This window comes from Hyperoodon ampullatus (assembly GCF_949752795.1).
Source record: "Hyperoodon ampullatus genome assembly, chromosome: 8".
Lineage (NCBI taxonomy): Eukaryota > Metazoa > Chordata > Mammalia > Artiodactyla > Ziphiidae > Hyperoodon > Hyperoodon ampullatus.
The window spans coordinates 53,809,409-53,832,366 of record NC_136921.1 but is presented as its reverse complement, the minus strand read 5'-3'; the positions used below and the strand labels follow the sequence as shown (position 1 = coordinate 53,832,366).

General features: G+C 44.7%; 1 protein-coding gene across 1 annotated transcript in view; it reads left to right on the top strand.

The window, feature by feature from the left end:
- Positions 1–22,958, top strand: part of LCT (lactase) — a gene marked incomplete at both ends in the record, with an annotated part of 53,341 nt that overhangs the window by 17,772 nt on the left and 12,611 nt on the right. Inside the window, 5 exons of the mRNA XM_079710281.1 lie at positions 2,677–3,403; positions 13,968–14,613; positions 17,082–18,632; positions 19,262–19,530; positions 22,500–22,790. Of these exons, the coding sequence (XP_079566407.1) occupies positions 2,677–3,403; positions 13,968–14,613; positions 17,082–18,632; positions 19,262–19,530; positions 22,500–22,790 (3,484 nt within the window). The remainder of the gene's footprint in view (positions 1–2,676; positions 3,404–13,967; positions 14,614–17,081; positions 18,633–19,261; positions 19,531–22,499; positions 22,791–22,958) is intronic.

The window sequence follows — 22,958 nt, the reverse complement described above, 5'->3', positions numbered from 1 at the left end:
GCCACCACCTCTTTGTACTTTTTCTCTCCCAGCATTTGGCCGTCCTCAGCTGTGTCTCCTTCCATTGTTCAATCCTCTCAACTCACTTCAAATCAGCAGTTCAGATCACCAGACCCTAAGCAGCTGCACATGTCAGGCTTTGTGCCGGGAGTATGAACAGTATGATGAGCAAGTAGATCAGAACTGCTCTCTGTTCACACGTGGAGTCAGCTGAGGAGTGCTGGGCTATCTTTTCAGAAAATAAAACTCAGGCGGGCATAATAAACGTGGTATCCTGGGGACTTCCCTGGCGGACCAGTGGTTAGGACTCTGTGCTTCCACTGCAGGGGGCACGGGTTCCATCTTGGCTTGGGGAACTAAGATCCCACATGTCACGCATGACATAGCAAAAGAAAAAGAAAGGGGGCACCCTGAGATCACAATGATTGCAAAACCACAAGATGACATGAGACACCGGCTCCAGGATCCTCTAACACCTTGATCTCTCAGTACCTTGCCTGCAGGGAAGATCCAACATTGGCTAACGTTAAACCGAGAGTGGGGGCGGGGGGTTCTCACTCAGGTGGATGTTGATGGAGAACCTGCAGGGGCAGGTGGAAGGGCGTCCTGAGAGGACGACATCATTTTCTCGTCGGAGTGTTTTAGACCTCAGAAGTGAGACAGAGAGGCCCGCCAGTGATTCTAGCACAGAGTATGGCAGGAGATACAGCACTGCTCCCCAGAGGAGAGAAAAAGAGCATTACCTGGGATGCTCTGACGTGGCTTAGAGTGGGGGGTGAGGGGTGGCTGAAGGAGGGGCACCTGGAGGGCTGGGCATAGAGACTTTCTGTGCTAAATCTCTTCCCAAGTTAGGCAAACCCAGGACCCCCAGCTCCGAGGCCTGTATGGCAAGTTCTGTGTTATCCAGGGGCAGTTTGTTTCTTCAAGACCTCTTCTCACCCAAGCCAGAAGGACGGTCATAGTCAGAAGGGTTGGGTCAGAACAGCTGAGTGGGCACCCCTCCATGTCCCTGGTGTGCTCCAGAGTCATGCATCTGTTTTGGGTAATCCACAACTATAGGCTGTCATTTCCCCTCACCACTTTTCTACCAAATGCAGATGAGTTGATGCTTCATAAAATAGGAGGGGCTTAAGTTTGGAAGGTCCAGGCTCCACTCCACGGGAGGGAGGTCTTTCTGCAGTGTCCCTGTCACTTCTACCGGTTCTGTGCTCTGGGCCAACCTTGTATAAGTGTCAGCCCCTCGATGGCCCAAGGACAGGAAGATGCTCTTGTACTCCACTCCCTCTCTTCATGTGTGTTCTCTTCTCCAGGCCAAACACACCCACCTCCACCACCCCTTCCTCAAGGTTGCCCTCTGCTGGTGTAACTGCTGCATGTTATCACACACTGCTTTCCAGCCTGCAGGACAGAACTCAGATAGAGAAAACAATAAAGAAAGAAGGGACGGAGGGAAGGAGGAAGGAAGGAAGGAAGGAGAGAGAAGGAAAACAGATTAGAAGTAAATAGAATGTATCAGATTTCATTGCATATGAGAATAGCATTTTTATGTTATGCTTTATTTCAGCTATGTTTATTTCTGATGTTTATTTCAGATACATTTATTTCTGAAATAAAACATAACATACACATAAATGTCTACACATCTACACATATACATAGTGATATGTGGTTAAAAGCACAGATTCTGTGCTGTACCATTTGCAAGCTGTGTAATCAAGGAGGAGTTCTCATTTTTTAAAAAAACAAGATGTAAGTTTATTGATAAAAATAAAGCCTGAAGATGGACAGACTAGAGTGGGTAAAAATCATCAGGAATCCAGGCTCCTATCTTGTTGCTTTGTTATTCTTAACAAAACTTCTACCTCATGGTGCAGTATGGATGCTTGAGCTCCTGCCATTATGACCATAATCCAGGCAGCATGAAGAAGAAACGAGGTTATAGCCAGGGTTGACATTTGAGTGGTACACATCAGTAGAGATGTACCAGTCATTCAATTATTGAAATAGTTCTGTACCAGCTGGTAAGTAGCTGCTGGCCCCCTGATGCCCAGAAGTTACTCATTTCTTTAAGTCTCAGTTTCCTCCTCTGTAGGAAGAAGATAAATAATGTAGTACTTATCTTGTACACTTATTTTGAAAATTAAATGAGATAATGTACATACATTTTTATCATAGTGGTCACCATAGAATCAAAAGGCTCAGTAAATTGAAGTCATTATTATTAGCTATGTTTTATAAATATACATTATCAGAAGAAAAACTTTCATCAGAACTGAAGACTGTATTCAAGGGTGATCTAATACAGCAAACAGTAGCATTGGTACAGTATTTTGATTCATGCAGGAGCTCACCTAAGAAGAGACAATAATAATAATTTTATAATTTAATAATAATAATAATAATTTATATTTTAAATTTTAATTTCATTAATTTTATTAAATGATTATTATTAGATTTTAATAATAATTTAATATTATTAATTTATTAATTTTATTTTAAATTTTATAATAATAATAATTTTCCCATCTACCAGTCACTTGCTGCCCATGACTTTGGGTCAGCGTTTCTGGAATCCTTACTGATTAAACACATTGTCACTGTTCATCGGTCTGGGGGCATTTGTAACTTACAGAGTCATTACTTACTATGTCCCTTTATGTCACTTCACTCCTACAGCTGGTCTTGTTCTCTGACTGACAACCTGACCCTCCAGACTGCCCTGCAGCTGGACCCGGAGACAGCAGTAGACTCCTCACTGCCCCACTCAGCCTATCAGAGAGTCTGGGAAATGTTTGCCAGCCAGTCCAGGGCAGAAAGGGATGCTTTCCTGCAGGATGTTTTTCCTGAGGGTTTCCTCTGGGGCGTCTCCACAGGGGCTTTTAATGTGGAAGGAGGCTGGGCCGAGGACGGAAGAGGGGCGAGCATCTGGGACAGAGTCGGGCACCAGAACACCAGCAAGGGCCAAGCAACGCCAGAGGTGGCCAGTGACAGTTACCACAAGGTGGACACTGACGTCGCCCTGCTTCGTGGCCTCCGGGCCCAGGTCTACAAGTTCTCCATCTCCTGGTCCCGCATCTTCCCCACTGGGCAGGGGCAGAGCCCCAACCTCCGGGGCGTCGCCTACTACAACATGCTGATCGACAGGCTGCTGGACTCGCACATCGAGCCCATGGCTACACTGTCCCACTGGGACCTGCCTCAGGCCCTGCAGGATCGCGGCGGGTGGCAGAATGAGAGCATGGTGGATACCTTCCTGGACTATGCAGCCTTCTGCTTCTCCACGTTTGGGGACCGTGTGAAGCTGTGGGTGACCTTCCACGAGCCGTGGGTGATGAGCTACGCGGGCTATGGCACCGGCCAACACGCACCGGGCATCTCCAACCCAGGGGTGGCCTCTTTTAAGGTACTTCCCATCCTTGCAATGCCTACTTGTTGGAAGACAAAGGACATTGGGTTGGAAAAATGTTATTTTACCTTCCCATCAGCAAGTCTTTCCTTTTTTTTTCCTTTAAAGGAAATCAGAGGGAGGGAGGGAAAGCACCATAAATTGTTAATCACCTTATTTGTCCAAACACTATTCTGGCACTTTAAAAATTGTTGCCACCGCCTCAGAACGGCTCTGATGGATGAGGGAATCAGGGCTTAGGAGGAGAAGCAATTGTTCATGATGACATTGCTAGTGGGTTAGCAGTGTGAAGCCAACATTTGAGCCCAAGTCCCTTGACTCCAAAGCAAGTTTTCCATGTCAGCCAGGACTCTTAATTGCAAGTGACAGAAAACCCAACCCAAACTGACTTAAACAGGAGGGAATTTCTGAGTTCTGGAAACTGAAGAGTCTTAGTTTTAGCTGATCAGAGTGGAGCTTGATTAGACCACAGATGATGTTACCGGGACTCGATTCTTCTTCTTCTCTTGCTCCCCTCACTGGCTTTATTCTTGGGCTGGCTGGTAGCCAGATGGCCGCAATACTTCTCTCATATTTCAAGATCAGCAGAAAACAGAAAAGACAGCTTGCCTCTATTCTGGCATTCCCAGGAATGTTCTCCCCGTGCTCATGGTCTCTGCATGGGTCGCGTGTCCATCCCTGAACCAGTCACTGGGTCTAGGCTAGGGGACTGTGTGGCACTGATTGGTTTTGACCCAGGTCCCAGCTCTACCCCTCAACACACTGGCTGAGAGACAGGGAGGTGGGGAGGGGAGAGGGTGGTCTTTCCAGAGGGCAATCAGGGTATCATTTCAACAAGAAGGTGATGTGTATCCTGGAGACAAAATTTAAAATGGCTTAACATGGGTCCCATCCATCATTTCCCTTTTTCTTCAGAATCTCCCAGGAAACCTACAAGCTTCCCTGGCTGCATTCTTCAGGACAGACAATTAGTCTGGCTTTCCCCCAGCACCTTTTGGGTTCTGTTCTCTTCTGAAAGAGGAGCATTCACTGGGCCCCAGGCTAGATGTTAAGTGCCATCAAGACACTTAACTGCCCATTAGAAAATTAGAGAACAATTCAAAATACCCACAATGAGAGTAAGCTGGACTACTGTGAATAAATGACTCAATGAAATGCCAAAATATAGCACTTAAGTCAAGGCTTCCATTCTGCTCTTGTTCAGCAAGTGACCATACCCACGGAGACAGAGAACACTTCTGAAAGAGGAAAGCTTGAACCTTTCTGTTTGTCTCTTTGTTGTAAAACTCATCCCAGCCTTTTCACCTTAGACTTCTTATCCCTACAGCCATGGCTCCTGAGACTTTTCTACAGAGACTTTTATGAGAAAGTCCACCTCACTTTTTCTTTTCTTTTCTTTTCTTTTTTTTTGTGGCTGCTTTGGGTCTTCGTTGCTGCGTGCGGGCTTTCTCTACTTGCAGTGAGCGGGGGCTACTCCTCGTTGCGGTGCGTGGGCTTCTCATTGTGGTGGCTTCTCTTGTTGCGGAGCACGGGCTCTAGGCACACGGGCTTCAGTAGTTGTGGCACGCAGGCTCAGTAGTTGTGGCTCGCAGGCTCTAGAGCACAAGCTCAGTAGTTGTGGCACAGGGGCTTAGTTGCTCCATGGCATGAGGGATCTACCTGTGCCAGGGCACTAACCTGTGTCCCCTGCTTTGGCAGGCGGGTTCTTAACCACTGCACCACCAGGGAAGCCCCACCTCACTTTTCTCTTTCAATTCTTCCTTTTATTTATAAAACATTATGACACCTTTAAGGAAAATTTTCCAAGAAAAGATCTTTTTCATAGTTCTACTAGTATTTCCTTCCAGTCATGGCTTCCTTACATTCATAGTGTAGTCACAGTGTGCACTCAGCTTAGTGCCCTTGTTTTTTTTTTGTTGTTGTTGTTTTTATTGAAGTATAGTTGATTTACAACATTGTGTCAATCTCTGCTCTACAGCAAAGTGACTCAGTTATATACATATAGACTTTTTTTTAGGTATTTAGTCTTTATTCTGAATCTGATAGACAACAGTTTTTGTTTTTTTTTATACAGCAGGTTCTTATTAGTCATAAATTTTATACACATCAGTGTATGCATGTCAATCCCAATCTCCCAATTCATCACACCACCACCACCACCCCACCCCTTTCCCCCCTTGGTGTCCATACGTTTGTTCTCTACCTCTGTTTCTCAATTTCTGCCCTGCAAACCGGTTCATCTGTACTATTTTTCTAGGTTCCACATATATGCATTAATATACGATATTTGTTTTTCCCTTTCTGACTTACTTCAGTCTGTGTGACTGTCTCTAGATCCATCCATGTCTCAACAAATGACCCAATTTCATTCCTTTTTATGAAAAGGAATTGTATTCCATTGTATATATGTACCACATCTTCTTTATCCATTCATCTGTCGATGGGCATTTAGGTTGCTTCCATGACCTGGCTGTTGTAAATAGTGCTGCAATGAACATTGGGAAATAGTGCTGCAATGAACATTGGGGTGCATGTGTCTTTTTAAATTATGGTTTTCTCTGGGTATATGCCCAGTAGTGGGATTGCTGGATCATATGGTATTTCTATTTTTAGTTTTTTTTTTTTTTTTTTTTTTGCAGTACGCGGGCCTTTCACCGCTGTGGCCTCTCCCGTTGCGGAGCACAGGCTCCAGACGCGCAGGCTCAGCGGCCATGGCTCACGGGTCCAGCCGCTCCGCGCGGCATGTGGGATCTTCCCCGGACCAGCGCACGAACCCGCGTCCCCTGCATCGGCAGGTGGACTCTCAACCACTGAGCCACCAGGGAAGCCCTATTTTTAGTTTTTTAAGGAACCTCCATACTGTTCTCCATAGTGGCTGTATCAATTTACATTCCCACCAACAGTACAAGAGGATTCCCTTATCGCCACACCCTCTCCAGCATTTCTTGTTTGTAGACTTTCTGATGATGCGCATTCTAACTGGTGTGAGGTGATACCTCATTGTAGTTTTGATTTGCATTTCTCTAATAATTAGTGATGTTGAGCAGCTTTTCATGTGCTTCTTGGCCATCTGTATGTCTTCTTTGGAGAAATGTCTATTTAGGTCTTCTGCCCATTTTTGGATTGGGTTGTTTGTATTTTTAATATAGAGCTGCATGAGGTGTTTATATATTTTGGAGAGTACTCCTTTGTCCGTTGATTCATTTGCAAATATTTTCTCCCATTCTGAGGGTTGTCTTTTGGTCTTGTTTATGGTTTCCTTCACTGTGCAAAAGCTTTTAAGTTTAATTAGGTTCCATTTCTTTATTTTTGTTTTTATTTCCATTACTCTAGGAGGTGGATCAAAAAAGATCTTGCGGGGCTTCCCTGGTGGCGCAGTGGTTGAGAGTCCGCCTGCCGATGCAGGGGATACGGGTTCGTGCCCCGGTCCGGGAGGATCCCACATGCCATGGAGCGGCTGGGCCCGTGAGCCATGGCTGCTGAGCCGGCACGTCCGGAGCCTGTGCTCTGCAATGGGAGAGGCCGCAACAGTGAGAGGCCCGCGTACCGCAAAAAAAAAAAAAAAAAAAAAAAAAGATCTTGCTGTGATTTATGTCAAAGAGTGTTCTTCCTATGTTTTCCTCTAAGAGTTTTATAGTGTCTGGTCTTACATTTAGGTCTCTAATCCATTTTGAGTTTATTTTTGTGTATGGTGTTAGGGAGTGTTCTAATTTCATTCTTTTACATATAGCTGTCCAGTTTTCCCAGCACCACTTATTGAAGAGACTGTCTTTTCTCCATTGTATATCCTTGCCTCCTTTGTCACAGATTAGTTGACCATAGGTGCGTGGGTTTATCTCTAGGCTTTCTGTCTTGTTCCATGGATCTATATTTCTGTTTTTGTGCCAGTACCATATTGTCTTGATTACTGTAGCTTTGTAGTATAGTCTGAAGTCAGGGAGTCTGATTCTTCCAGCTCCGTTTTTTTCCCTCAAGACTGCTTTGGCTATTCGGGGTCTTTTGTGTCTCCATACAAATTTTAAGATTTTTTGTTCTAGTTCTGTAAAAAATGCCATTGGTAATTTGATAGGGATTGCACTGAATCTGTAGATTGCTTTGGGGAGTATAGTCATTTTCACAGTATTGATTCTTCTAATCCAGGAACGTGATATATCTCTCCATCTGTTGGTATCATCTTTAATTTCTTTCATCAGTGTCTTGTAATTTTCTGCATACAGGTCTTTTGTCCCCCTAGATAGGTTTATTCCTAGGTATTTTATTCTTTTTGTTGCAGTGGTAAATGGGAGTGTTTCCTTAATTTCTCTTGCAGATTTTTCATCATTAGTGTATAGGAATGCAAGATATTTCTGTGCATTAATTTTGTATCCTGCAACTTTACCGAATTCATTGATTAGCTCTAGTAGCTTTCTGGTGGCATCTTTAGGATTCCATAGGTATAGTATTCTGTCATCTGCAAACAGTGACAGTTTTACTTCTTCTTTTCCAATTTGTATCCCTTTTACTTCTTTTTCTTCTCTGATTGCTGTGGCTAGGACTTCCAAAACTATGTTGAATAATAGTGGTGAGAGTGGACATCCTTGTCTTGTTCCTGATCTTAGAAGAAATGCTTTCAGCTTTTCACCATTGAGAATGATGTTTGCTGTGGGTTTGTCATATATGGCCTTTATTATGTTGAGGTAGGTTCCCTCTATGCCCACTTTCTGGAGAGTTTTTATCATAAATCGGTGTTGAATTTTGTCAAAAGCTCTTTCTGCATCTATTGAGATGATCATATGGTTTTTATTCTTCAGGTTGGTAATATGGTGTATCACATTGATTGGTTTGCATATATTGAAGAATCCTTGCATTCCTAGGGTAAACTCCACTTGATCATGGTATAAGATCCTTTTAATGTGTTGTTGGATTCTGTTTGCTAGTATTTTGTTGAGGATTTTTGCATCTATATTCATCAATGATATTGGTCTGTAATTTTCTTTTTTTGTAGTATCTTTGTCTGGTTTTGGTATCAGGGTGATGGTGGCCTCATAGAATGAGTTTGGGAGTGTTCCTTCCTCTGCAATTTTTTGGAAGAGTTTGAGAAGGATGGATGTTAGCTCTTCTCTAAATGTTTGATAGAATTCAACTGTGAAGCCATCTGGTCCTGGACTTCTGTTTGTTGGAAGATTTTTAATCACAGTTTGAATTTCATTACTTGTGATTGGTCTGTTCATATTTTCTATTTCTTCCTGGTTCAGTCTTGGAAGGTTATACCTTTCTAAGAATTTGTCCATTTCTTCCAGGTTGTCCCTTTTATTGGCATAGAGTTCCTTGTAGTAGTCTCTTAGGATGCTTTGTATTTCTGCGGTGTCTGTTGTAACTTCTCCCTTTTCATTTCTAATTTTGTTGATTTGAGTCCTCTCCCTCTTTTTCTTGATGAGTCTGGCTAATGGTTTATCAATTTTGTTTATCTTCTCAAAGAACCAGCTTTTAGTTTTATTGATCTTTGCTATTGTTTTCTTTGTTTCTATTTCACTTATTTCTTCTCTGATCTTTATGATTTCTTTCCTTCTGCTAACTTTAGGTTTTGTTTATTCCTCTTTCTCTAGTTCCTTTAGGTGTAAGGTTAGATTGTTTATTTGAGATTTTTCTTGTTTCTTGAGGTAGGCTTGTATAGCTATAAACTTCCCTCTTAGAACTGCTTTTGCTGCATCTCATAGGTTTTGGATCATCGTGTTTTCATTGTCATTTGTCCCTAGGTATTTTTTGATCTCTTCTTTGATTTCTTTAGTGATCTCTTGGTTATTTAGTAATGTATTGTTTAGCCTCCATGTGTTTGTGTTTTTTACGTTTTTTTCCCTGTAATTCATTTGTAATCTCATAGCATTGTAGTCAGAAAAGATGCTTGATATGATTTCAATTTTCTTAAATTTACTGAGGCTTGATTTGTGACCCAGGTTCCTGGAGAGTGTTCCATGCGCACTTGAGAAGAAAGTATAATCTGCTGTTTTTGGATGGAATGTCCTATAAATATCAATTAAATCTATCTGGTCTATTGTGTCATTTAAAGCTTGTGTTTCCTTATTTATTTTCATTTTGGATGATCTGTCCATTGGTGTAAGTGAGGTGTTAAAGTCCCCCACTATTACTGTGTTACTGTCGATTTCCTCTTTTATAGCTGTTAGCAGTTGCCTTATGTATTGAGGTGCTTCTATGTTGGGTGCATATATATTTATAATTTTATTGTTATATCTTCTTCTTGGATTGATCCCTTGATCATTGTGTAGTGTCCTTCCTTGTCTCTTGTAACATTCTTTATTTTAAAGTCTATTTTAAAGTCTATTTTATCTGGTATGAGTATTGCTACTCCAGCTTTCTATTGATTTCCATTTGCATGGAACAACTTTTTCCATCCCCTCACTTTCAGTCTGTATGTGTCCCTAGGTCTGAAGTGGGTCTGTTGTAGACAGCATATATATGGGTCTTGTTTTTGTATCCATTCAGCAAGGCTGTGTCTTTTGGTTGGAGCATTTAATCCATTCATGTTTAAGGTAATTATCAATATGTATGTTCCTATGACCATTTTCTTAATTGTTTTGGGTTTGTTTTTGTAGGTCCTTTTCTTCTCTTGTGCTTCGCACTTAGGGAAGCTCATTTAGCATTTGTTGTAGAGCTGGTTTGGTGGTGCTGAATTCTCTTAGCTTTTGCTCGTCTGTAAAGCTTTTGATTTCTTCATCGAATCTGAATGAAATCCTTGCCGGGTGGAGTCATCTTGGTTGTAGGTTCTTCCCTTTCATCACTTTAAGTATATCATGCCACTCCTTTCTGGCTTGTAGAGTTTCTACTGAGAAATCAGCTGTTAACCTTATGGGAGTTCCCTTGTATACTATTTGTCGTTTTTCCCTTGCTGCTTTCAATAATTTTTCTTTGTCTTTAATTTTTGCCAATTTGATTACTATGTGTCTTGGCATGTTTCTCCTTGGGTTTATCCTGTATGCGACTCTGTGCTTCCTGGACTTGGGTGACTATTTCCTTTCCCATGTTAGGGAAGTTTTCGACTATAATCTCTTCAAATATTTTGTCTGATCCTTTCTCTCTCTCTTCTTCTGGGACCCCTATAATGCGAATGTTGTTGTGTTTAATGTTGTCCCAGAGGTCTCTTAGGCTGTCTTCATTTCTTTTCATTCTTTTTTTCCTTATTCTGTTCCACAGCAGTGAATTCCACCCTTCTGTCTTCCAGGTAACTTATCCATTCTTCTGCCTCAGTTATTCTGCTATTGATTCCTTCTAGTGTAGTTTTCATTTCAGTTATTGTATTGTTCATCTCTGTTTGTTTGTTCCTTAATTCTTCTAGGTGTTTGTTAAACATTTCTTGCATCTTCTCGATCTTTGCCTCCATTCTTTTTCCGAGGTCCTGGATCATCTTCACTATCATTATTCTGAATTCTTTTTCTGGAAGGTTGCCTATCTCCACTTCTTTTAATTGTTTTTCTGGGGGTTTATCTTGTTCCTTCATCTGGTACATAGCCCTCTGCCTTTTCATCTTGTCTATCTTTCTGTGAATGTGGTTTTTGTTCCATAGGCTGCAGGATTGTAGTTCTTCTTGCTTCTGCTGTCTGCCCTCTGGTGGATGAGGCTATCTAAGAGGCTTGTGCAAGCTTCCTGATGGGAGAGACTGGTGGCGGGTAGAGCTGACTGTTGCTCTGGTGGGCAGAGCTCAGTAAAACTTTAATCCACTTGACTGCTGATGGGTGGGGCTGGGTTCCCTCCCTGTTGGTTGTTTGGCCTGAGGCAACCCAACACTGAAGCCTACCTGGGCTCTTTGGTGGGGCTAATGGCAGACAGTGAGAGGGCTCACGCCAAGGAGTACTTCCCAGAACTTCTGTTGCCAGTGTCCTTGTCCCCATGGTGTGCCACAGCCGCCCCCCCCGCTGCCTCTGCAGGAGACCCTCCAACACTAGCAGGTAGGTCTGCTTCAGTCTCCTATGGGGTCACTGCTCCTTCCCCTGGGTCCCGATGTGCACACTACTTTGTGTGTGCCCTCCAAGAGTGGAGTCTCTGTTTCCCCCAGTTCTGTCGAAGTCCTGCAATCAAATCCCCGTAGCCTTTAAAGCCTGATTCTCTGGGTATTCCTCCTCCCGTTGCCGGATCCCCAGGTCGGGAAGCCTGACATGGGGCTCAGAACCTTCACTCCAGTGGGTGGACTTCTGTGGTATAAGTGTTGTCCAGTCTATGAGTCACCCACCCAGCAGTTATGGGATTTGATTTTACTGTCATTGCACCCTTCCTACCATCTCATTGTGGCTTCTCCTTTGTCTTTGGATGTGGGGTATCTTTTTTGGTGAGTTCCAGTGTCTTCCTGTTGATGACTGTCCAGCAGCTCGTTGTGATTCTGGTGTTCTCACAAGAGGGACTGAGAGCATGTCCTTCTACTCCGCTATCTTGGTTCAAGCTCCCTAGACATTCTTTTTTAAGTATTCTTTTTCATTATGATTTATCCCAAGAGATTGGATATAGTTCCCTGTGCTATACAGTAGGACCTTGTTGTTTATCCACTCTAAATGTAATAGTTTGCATCTACCAACCCCAAACTCCCTGTCCATTCCTCTCCCTCCCCACCTCCCCCTTGGCAACCGCAAGTCTGATCTCTATGTCTGTGGGTCTGTTTCTGTTTTGTAGATAGGTTCATTTGTGCCATATTTTAGTTTCCACATATAATATCATATGGTATTTGTCTTTCTCTTTCTGACTTATTTCACTTAGTATGATAATCTCTAGTTGCGTCCATGCTGCTGCAAATGGCATTATTTTGTTCTTTTTTATGGCTGAGTAGTATTCCATTGTATATATGTACCACATCTTCCTTATCCATTCGTCTGTTGATGGGCATTTAGGTTGCTTCCATGTCTTGGCTATTGTGAATAGTGCTGCTGTGAACATAGGGGTGCATGTGTCTTTTTATTTTTTAGAGTAGTTTCAGGTTCACAGCAAAACTGAGTGGAAGACACAGAGACTTCCCATTTACTCCCTCTCCCCGCACATGCATAGCCTCCCCATTATCGACATCCCCCACCTGCAGATTTGTTACAATCAAAGACATATACAATGACCTATACACCGACACATTATCACTCTAGTGCCCATTTTTTACTTGAAATGTCATTAAACCTTTTCCATGTCATTACATGATCACAGTGATTGTTTCTGGTGGTTGCCTAGTATTCCACTGAGCACCCTGCCCCAATACCAGCAAGCTTAGAAGGGAAGCCTTCCTGCCTTTTGGAAAGGAGCACAGTTTGCTGTTGGAGATTAGGACCCACCCAGTTAAGAACTAACATTTGGGACATTAGAAGCAGTCAGGAGCTTCTCTTCCTAGAGCATGTTTTGGGTGTAAAATTCTTCAAACATAGGTGTCATCATCTTCACGTGATAAAAAGGAAAAGAAAAAGCACTAAGCGGTAGCAAACCTCCTGCTGCACTCCAAGTTTCTGCTCTGTGCTCTGTGTCCACAGTTGCATTGAAACCTCCTGGATGGATCCATAATTACTCACTTACTGCAGACAAGGAAGCTGAAGTCAAGGGAGAAGATGGTTTGAGTTTACTGAGCATGTTAGTGGTAGAGTCAATATTCAGATGTAGGCTTGTTATACTCCAGATACCCCACCTTTGCCGTTTCTCCTGGTGCTCCACCAAGGAAAGATGTTGACATTTGTAAGACCATGAGTTAAGTATACAGCAGATCCTGGTTGTGGTTTCTCTTCCTAGACTTCATTAAGTAGAAAGGAGAACAGGAAGGCTAGAAATAATTTTCCCCACTTTTGTGTGTTAACTAAAATGATCGCCCCTGCCAATTAGTTGTGGACTAGTCAATAAGCACTTACCATGACTTCCCTGGTGGCACAGTGGTTAAGAGTCCGCCTGCCAATGCAGGGGACACGGGTTCGAGCCCTGGTCCGGGAAGATCCCACATGCCGCGGAGCAACTAAGCCCGCGTGCCACAACTACTGAAGCCCACACACCTAGAACCCGTGCTCTGCAACAAGAGAAGCCACCGCAATGAGAAGGCAGCGCACTGCAACGAAGAGTAGCCCCTGCTGGACGCAACTAGAGAAAATCCACACGCAGCAACAAAGACCCAATGTAACCAAAATTTTTTAAAATTAAAAAAAAAAAAAAAGCACTTACTGAGGACAGGGGCAGAGGAACTGTGGGTGATGATCCAGGCCTGAGGTCAGACTGCCTGTGCTCTCCCCTTCTCTGGATCCTGTGTTCCTCACCTGTATCATAGTAATAGTATTTGTACCTGCCACATAAGTGAGGATCACACAAGATAAGTCATTGACACCTGTTATTGTTAATGTGGTTGTGTGCTGTCGCTATTGACCTGGTGATGGTGGTGATGGTGGTATTGACATGTTGACACAGTTGTGGATGTTGTTGACATTGTTGCTGTTGACTTTATTAACTTGCTACCATTACTGACTTTGGTGTCAACTTGCTGACATTGTTGTTGTTGACTTGTTATTGGCTTGTGGGTGCTGTTGTTGTCACTAAGACCTGTATTTCCTTCTTTCTTCCTCACAAGGTGGCTCACGTGGTCCTCAAGGCTCATGCCAGGGCTTGGCACCACTACAACAGCCAACATCGCCCACAGCAGCAGGGGTGGGTGGGCATTGTGCTGAACTCAGACTGGGCAGAGCCCCTGTCCCCAGAGAGGCCTGAGGACCGAAGAGCCTCTGAACGCTTTCTGCACTTCATGCTGGGCTGGTTTGCACACCCCATCTTTGTGGATGGAGACTACCCGGCTGCCCTGAGAGCCCAGATCCAACAGACGAACAAACAGTGCCCCAGTCCTGTGGCCCAGCTCCCTAAGTTCACCAAGGCAGAGAAGCAGCTCCTGAAGGGCTCCGCTGACTTTCTGGGTCTGTCCCATTACACTTCCCGCCTCATCAGCAAGGCCCAAGGAGATACCTGCATCCCCAGCTATGATACCATTGGAGGCTTCTCCCAACACGTGGACACTGCGTGGCCCCAGACCGAATCCCCTTGGATTCGTGTGGTACCCTGGGGTATAAGGAGGCTGTTGCAGTTTGTATCCTTGGAATACACAAGAGGCAAAGTTCCAATCTACCTGGCTGGGAATGGCATGCCCATAGGGGAAAGTGAAGATCTCATCAATGATTCCTTGAGAATTGACTACTTCAAACAATATATCAACGAGGTGCTCAAGGGTAAGAATGTGGAAATGCTGGTGATTGGAACGTGGGTGGTACTTCATCAAATCTTCAGAGTTTTGTTTTAAGGGACAAAGACAGTCTCCCAAGGAAATGAAGCCAAAAAGTAGTATTTGTAGTAATAGTGTGAGTCCTTCATATCAGCCTCCTAACTCTCCTCTCCCTCAAAGGCCTCAAGCCTTTACTTTTATATTCCTAGTCCCTACAGTGCTCCCTTCTACACTCTGTCTATCTGAGTCCTATCCATCCATCAAGCCTCATCATCTTTTAACACATTTAGTTAACAAATATTTATTGAGTGCCCATTACATGCCAGACATTGTGCAAGAGAGTAGGGGTACAATATTGAGCCAACACCATCTTTTCCCAGAGGGGACTCAGTCTACAGAGGGACGCAGACAGAAAAGTGCAATATATGGTGATGATGGCATTACAGGGTGGCATGAGGACACTCAGGGTGGGACTCCAGCCCATTAAATCTTCCCTCATCGCTCCAGCCTTGCCTGATCTTCATTTCCTTTAATGGGGTATAAAATCTACATTCCACATCATTCACTTTGGTCCACTTAACCTATATCTACAGTCTCATTTTTACCTTATATGTCTTTTTATTTCAAGTAGAAAGGAGCAGCAAATAGGTTTCATCTCGTAGGTCAGTCCTAATCAACTGACAGTGGCTAGTTGTCTGCCTAGAGGACTGTGTTGAGAAGATTTCGAGGCCTTGTCTAGAATCAAAGAGAAAGAGTTAAAAAGTGATCCCTGCCCTGGGCACTGCAGTAAGGAATGGAGACCTACATCCCACTGTTTGTGAGGTCAGACTTCACTTGTACTCTCCTCAGTATCAAGGAATCCCTTTAAGACATTATCTCAAGTGATCCTTGAAACAGCCTTGTTCAGTAAATAGGGGCAGGTATTATCTTCATGGGACAACTGTGAAAACCGATGCTCTGAGAGATTAAATGATATGCCCAGACACCCAGTGAGTGGAGCCTTAGGCCCTTCTGTTTCTGGCTCAGCTCTTCCTTCTGCCCACTAACCTATGAGGCTTTTATTCATCTTTATGTTCCCAGAGCCTAGCACATGCTTACTAAATTATTTATTGAGTGAATGAGCGACGTTACCTACCTCTTACACAGTCATCCACAGCTATTGCTCTGACTCCTGGTTGACTCACTAGAACATTTTTAATTCTTTCACAGTTCTGGAGGCCAGAAGTCCAAAATCAAGACGTCACTAGGAACACTTGCCATCCAGAGGCTCCAAGGGAAATCCCTCCTTGCCTCTTCCAGCTTCTGGTGGCTCTAGGCCTTCCTTGGCTGTGGCTGCATGACTCCAGTCTCTGCCTTCATCTTCACATGGGCTTCTCCCCTATGTCACTTATGATGATGCTTGTCATTGAATTTAGGACCCACCTTGATTAATCCAGGATGGTCTCATTTTGAGATCCTTAGTGAATTATATTTGCAAAACCCCTTTTGCCAAATAAGGTTACATCAGTAGTACCAGGGGTCAGCACTTGGATATACCTTTTTGGGGACCACCATTCAAGCCACTGAATCAGAGAATACATTTTTTTTAGGCTTCATTTCTCCTTTTAAAAACGGAATGCGTGGGCTTCCCTGGTGGCGCAGTGGTTGAGAGTCCGCCTGCTGATGCAGGGGATACGGGTTCGTGCCCCGGTCCGGGAAGATCCCACATGCCACGGAGCGGCTGGGCCCGTGAGCCATGGCCACTGAGCCTGCGCGTCCAGAGCCTATGCTCCACAATGGGAGAGGCCACAGCAGTGAGAGGCCCGCGTACCGCAAAAAAAAAAAAAAAAAACAAAACGGAATGCGTGATTATTTCATGTCAATATTACTAAACATAAGAAGAAAATACAAAAGCACATTTTTTAAAGATTAAATGATTTATGTATTCTGTATTAAACCAAGGAGTCCTGACACTAGCAGATGGGGCACTTTTTCTTTATTATTCATTTTAAGGTAGGGACACACCTTTGGATTGAGACTTATGGCCATAGATGTGGCCTGATGTTTTGTGTGGGTGTTATGGATTTTCCTTTTACTTGTTATGAGGAGGAAAAAGGGTTAATATCTTGGGGGTAACACGAGTCACCTCCCGAACTTTCACGTTAAAAGGAAAACCTTTAAAAAGTAACATCAGCCCTTTGCAACTCTGTCATCATTTCAGACCCCAACCGATCCTTGCTTAACAAACACCCTTACTTCTTGCCGGCTCCAATCCTAATTCTCGACCAACAATTTATGTAACCTTGCAGTTTTTGCCTTTATAAGCCTCCCCCCATTTTATAGTGGAACACAATTCAAGTGCTTCTTGACTCTGTGTCTCCCGGGCTGCAGTGCTAACAAACCCCAAATAGACACCTCTATTTTAAAAATAATAAAAATAAAAAGCAACATCAGTAACAGACTTTAAAACAATCCCAATTTTGGTTTTCTCCACAGCTGTCAAGGAGGACTCAGTGGATGTTCAATCTTACATTGCTCGTTCCCTCATCGATGGCTTCGAAGGCCCCTCTGGGTACAGCCAGAGGTTTGGGCTGTACCATGTCAACTTCAACGACAGCAGCAGGCCAAGGACTCCCAGGAAATCTGCCTACTTTTTCACCAGCATGATTGAAAAGAACGGATTCCTCACCAAGGTAGTGAAAAGACTGCCACCACCCAGTAAAGCAAACGTCCCCCGGAAAATCAGAGCCTTCAGGTTTCCATCCGAGGTGCCTTCCAAGGCTAAAGTAGTCTGGGAAAAGTTCTCCAAACAACCCAAGTTTGAAAGAGATTTGTTCTACCACGGCACGTTCCGGGATGACTTCCTGTGGGGCGTGTCCTCGTCAGCCTATCAGATTGAAGGAGCTTGGGATGCTGACGGCAAAGGCCCAAGCATCTGGGATAATTTTACTCACACACCAGGGAGCAACGTGAAAGACAGTGCTACTGGAGACATAGCCTGTGACAGCTATAACCATCTGGATGCTGATCTGAATATGCTTCGAGCTTTGAAGGTGAAGGCCTATCGCTTCTCCATCTCCTGGTCTCGGATTTTCCCGACTGGAAGAAACACTTCTGTCAACACACGTGGTGTTGATTATTACAACAGGCTGATTGATGGCTTGGTGGCAAGCAGCATCTCTCCCATGGTGACACTGTTCCACTGGGACCTGCCCCAGGCCCTCCAGGATATTGGAGGCTGGGAGAATCCTTCCTTGATTGAGTTGTTTAACAGCTATGCAGACTTTTGTTTCCAGACCTTTGGTGACAGAGTCAAGTTCTGGATGACTTTTAACGACCCCACATACCAGGCATGGTTGGGGTATGGCTCAGGGGAATTTCCCCCAAACGTGAACGACCCAGGCTGGGGACCTTACAGGATTGGCCATGCAATCATCAAAGCTCATGCCAGAGTCTATCACACTTACGACGAGAAGTACAGGCAAGTGCAGAAGGGGGTCATCTCTTTGAGCCTCCATGCACACTGGGCAGAGCCACAGTCGCCGGGGGTCCCCAGGGATGTGGAGGCAGCTGACCGAATGCTGCAGTTCTCACTGGGCTGGTTCGCCCACCCCATCTTCAGAAACGGAGACTATCCTGATGCCATGAAGTGGAAAGTGGGGAACAGGAGTGAACTACAGCACTTAGCCACTTCCCGCCTGCCCAGCTTCACTGAGGAAGAGAAGAAGTACATCTCAGCTACAGCCGACGTGTTCTGCCTCAACACCTACTCCTCCAGAATCGTGCAGCATGCAACACCCAGGTTAAACCCGCCCTCCTATGAAGATGATCGGGAGCTGACCGAGAGGGAGGACTCTTCCTGGCCCTCCACAGCAGTGAACAGAGCTGCATCCTGGGGGATGCGAAGACTGCTCAACTGGATCAAGGAAGAGTATGGGGACGTCCCCATTTACATCACTGAAAATGGAGCAGGGCTGAGAAATCCGAAAGTGGAAGATACCAATAGGATATTTTACCACAAAACCTATATCAATGAAGCTTTGAAAGGTACGTGAGTGTTCATGTCCCCCCTTACAAAATCTCCCAACATCCACATGTCATGTGCCTGAAATGGTTTGGCAGAGTGGATTACACACCATCAACAGGTCTCCCTTTTATACCCTAATTCCGTAATTCTTTCCCGGTTTGGGAATCTGAAAAAAGCAATGGTCATCTCCCCAAATGTACACACAGGGTCCCACAGGAGTATTCTCATGGGTCCATTTATTCATTATTGAGCAACTACTATGTGACAAGTTCTATTCTAAGTGCTGGGGACACAGCAGTGAACAAAATAAACAACTTTCTGCTGACATGGAGCTTATATTCTGGTGGGTTCCATGCACCCTAGAGCAATAAACTCTTCTCTAATTCACATTTCTGTATTTAACTTCTAAAGTAGGCTGAGACTCTTGAATTTCAGACATGTCCCTTTACCCCAACAAAAGAATTTGATTTTGCAAAGATCAGTCATTAATACTTGCTATGGAGGCATCAGTGTTGACAAAAAGAAAGAGACAAGATGATCTATCAGGGCACACATTACTTGTGTGCACAAGTTGGTGGTTTAGGACTACCTGCAGTGAGGAGTCCTCCTGGTGTAAAGCTCTCCTCTGCTGTCTGTGAAACATTCCCAGCCTACAGGCTCGATGGTGTCGACCTTCGAGGATATGCTGCATGGTCCCTGATGGACAGCTTTGAGTGGCTAAATGGCTACACGGTCAAGTTTGGACTGTACCACGTTGAGTTCAGTAACGTGAACAGGCCTCGCACAGCAAGAGCCTCTGCCAGGTACTACACGGAGGTCATCATCAGTAACGGCATGCCGCTGCCCAAGGAAGACGAGTTTCTATATGGACAGTTTCCCAAGGGCTTCAGTTGGAGTGTGGCTACCGCTTCATATCAGGTGAGGAGTTCAGGGCAATTCACCATCTACAGCAAACCTACTATGTGCCAGGCTCTGGGGTCAGGGCTGGAGAGGACAGGTGGGAGCAGTGGATTTTTATAGACCTGTGGGAGGGAAGTACGGGTACCTTGCGGGGGAGTCTGGGAGGCCCTTTTCCCAGACAGCTTGGCTTCTTCACATCCCCAAATTCAGGCGGGCCATCACAGTTACAAGGGCTGTGCTGAGATGGGTGTTAGCAGGCCAGATGGAGCAGGTGGAGCCTGGAAGAAATACTTAGGCAAAGACATGTAAATATGAAGATTCTCAGCTGGACGCCTTTATTTCTCACCTAGTCTCTTCCCAGCAGACAGTTCGATCAAAATGGCTATCACATGGGCCTGGGCGTTTTCTGATGTCCTAATAACATCATACCTCTACCTTATTCATGCTAAATCAAGCTCACTAATACAGAAAATATGAGGATTTACTTTTCCTCAGAAAAAAAAGATAAAAAACGAAGAGTGACTTGCCCAGGCAGTTAGGGGTGTGACCCTGCTTTACATCTTCTTCCTCCATTTATTTTCTTTGATACAGGAGTAGGGGTTTGTATTCTGTGTGGAACCTGGGTGGGGTCAGTGGTCTGAGCTGACTTGACTCTGGGTTGCTCAGCCCTTGGATTTTTTCTAGGTGACCATAGATGCTGAAAATGTTTCTGAGGAAGGTGAGGGTAGCTACCCTGAGATGACCAGACTACCAAGGTATAATGAAGTCTCAGACCAAATTCTGCCATATCCAGACATATGTTAACTAAGCACATAAACACAGGAACTATTCATGTATCCTATTCCATGGCCTGGAGAAAACCTCAGCTCTTGGTCCCCTTCGGTGCTTGAGGTCAACACTGTACATGAAAGGTTCACTTGAGGAAATGCCAAGATTTCAGAGACGGGATCCTGTTGCTCCAGGGAGACAGAATCTTCTGTAGCAGGGTTTCTCCAGCTGGGTCTGATTGACATTTGGGGCTGGATAGTTCTTTGTTGTGGGCCTGTCCTGTGCACATGTAGGATGTTTAGCAGCAAACCTGGCCTTTACCCACTAGATGCCAGTAGACTCCTCCCCCAGCTGTAACAACTAAAAATGTCTCCAGACATTGCTAAGTGTCTCCTCAGAGACAAAATAGTCCCTGGGTGAGAACCACTGCCCCACAGGTTTATAGCTGGACTTACTTATTCTAGGGCTAGGGTTAGGGACTTATTCTAGGGCACAGGTTGCAGGCCTGAATCAGTTATTACTATGATAGTTGACAAATGGTGATTTTCTGAGTTTATCATTGCTTTTATATTTATTAGGTGGCATTCAAAAGAAAGGTCAAGTTTTGTCTTTTCTCCTACTTAATTATTTACATTTTACTTATATGTAAATATATGTTGATATATATCATCTGTATGGCCTTGTGAAGTCCTATTTTTTTTCCAATGGGTTATACTTTTGCTGTTATTATGTATGCAGATGGTTAAATTGTCCACTTTTTGCCTGGTGGATTGTCCTTTAGCTGGATCCTGTGTCCTTTTTTTTTTTTGCGGTATGTGGGCCTCGTGCTGTTGTGGCCTCTCCCGTTGCGGAGCACAGGCTCTGGACGCGCAGGCTCAACGGCCATGGCTCACGGGCCCAGCCGCTCCACGGCATGTGGGATCTTCCCGGACCGGGGCACGAACCCGTGTCCCCTGCATCGACAGGCGGGCTCTCAACCACTGCGCCACCAGGGAAGCCCTCCTGTGTCCTTTTGACATGGCCCATCATTCTTTGAGCACTCTGTTAATTCTTTCTGGTGCAACAAGATGTTCCAGGCTCATCTTGTATCTTTTCTGCCCCAGCCCTGTAATCAGCCATTTCTCTAAAGAGCCCTGGTTCCTTTTATTGGATAAGGGCATTTAGAAACCAAGATCTGGGTGCTAGGTGTGCTCACTGCTACTGGGGTGTCATTACTTCTAGGCCCACTCAGTGGACAGAGCTAGGAAATGCATGTGTGTGTACACACACACACACACACACACACACACACATACATGTGCATATATGTCTCGTTCTACATCCACCCAAATCTTTATGTATGTTAAAAAACACACTGATACCTCCAATTGCAATCCAACTCTACAGGGTTAATGCTGGCCTTCCCACTTTTCATATTTGTATCTCTTTTCTCCAATGATGAGAAATCTAGTTCCTAATATCTTCAACATAGTCACTTATTTTCTTAGTCCACCTGCATTAACTAGTCTCCCAACCACCAAGCCATCTCCTGCACCCAGATGGACCACACGGGGTGCATTCCCACTGACCTAGGGCCTGCCACTCTCAGAGGGGCTGTGCAGGCCAAGCCTGGACATGTATTCTTGCTGAGAATGCCAGCACTACCTTGGCTGCAGCCAATCACACAGTATCACACTATATATGCTTAAGTGTTTTAAATTAAATTATGGAAATTACACCTCTCCGACTACCTAAGCCCATAGGTAGGCATTTGCCCAGTGGCTTGTGGTCAGTTTATAGGCTAGGTGGGAGGAGGAAAAGGAGGCACAGAAACAGTGATACATATCTTGATTAGAAACTCTGCTGCTACATCTGGCATCATTGGGATTTGTTTGGCTGTGATTGGGGTTGAGGCATGTGGAACTGTTCATTCAAACTTTTAGTGAGCACCCACCATACTCCAGACACTGCTGCACTGACTGCTGCACCACCAAGATGAAAGACGCAACGCCTAGACCTCAGTCTTGTAGGAAGAAAGCCAGTCAGCAAGTGCATAATTGTGCAGTGCAGCATGACAGTGCCGTGATGTTCAGAAAGTATGTACGGGAAGCTGTAGGAGTTCAGAAATCGGGGGGTGGCAGAGAAGGTGATGCCGACTTATGTCCTGACTCAGGACTCACCCACTGACTGGGAAGGGCTTGACTACATGACTTGCTTAGACCATGTCTTGTCATTTTGAGATCGAAGGTGCGTGGAGAGCAGATGGCAAAGGGCTCAGTATTTGGGACACGTTTTCTCACACACCACTGAGGGTTGGGAATGATGACACTGGAGACGTGGCCTGTGACAGTTATCACAAGATTGCCGAGGATGTGGTCGCCCTGCAGAACCTGGGTGTGACCCACTATCGCTTTTCCATCTCTTGGACTCGCATCCTCCCTGACGGAACTACCAAATTCATCAATGAAGCGGGCCTGAACTACTACGTGCGGCTCATCGACGCGCTGCAGGCTGCCAGCATCCAGCCCCAGGTGAGATGGGGCCCTGACCGGGCCTTGGCCAAGTCCCCTGGGAGCCAGCTGGGCTGGAGAGCACATTTCTTGTGTGAAAAAATGCTGTTTTCAAATTTAATTTCTGAATGATCAGTAAAGATTTTCCTTCTGCCCCTGACCTCTAGTCATCTGCTTCCCTCACAGGTG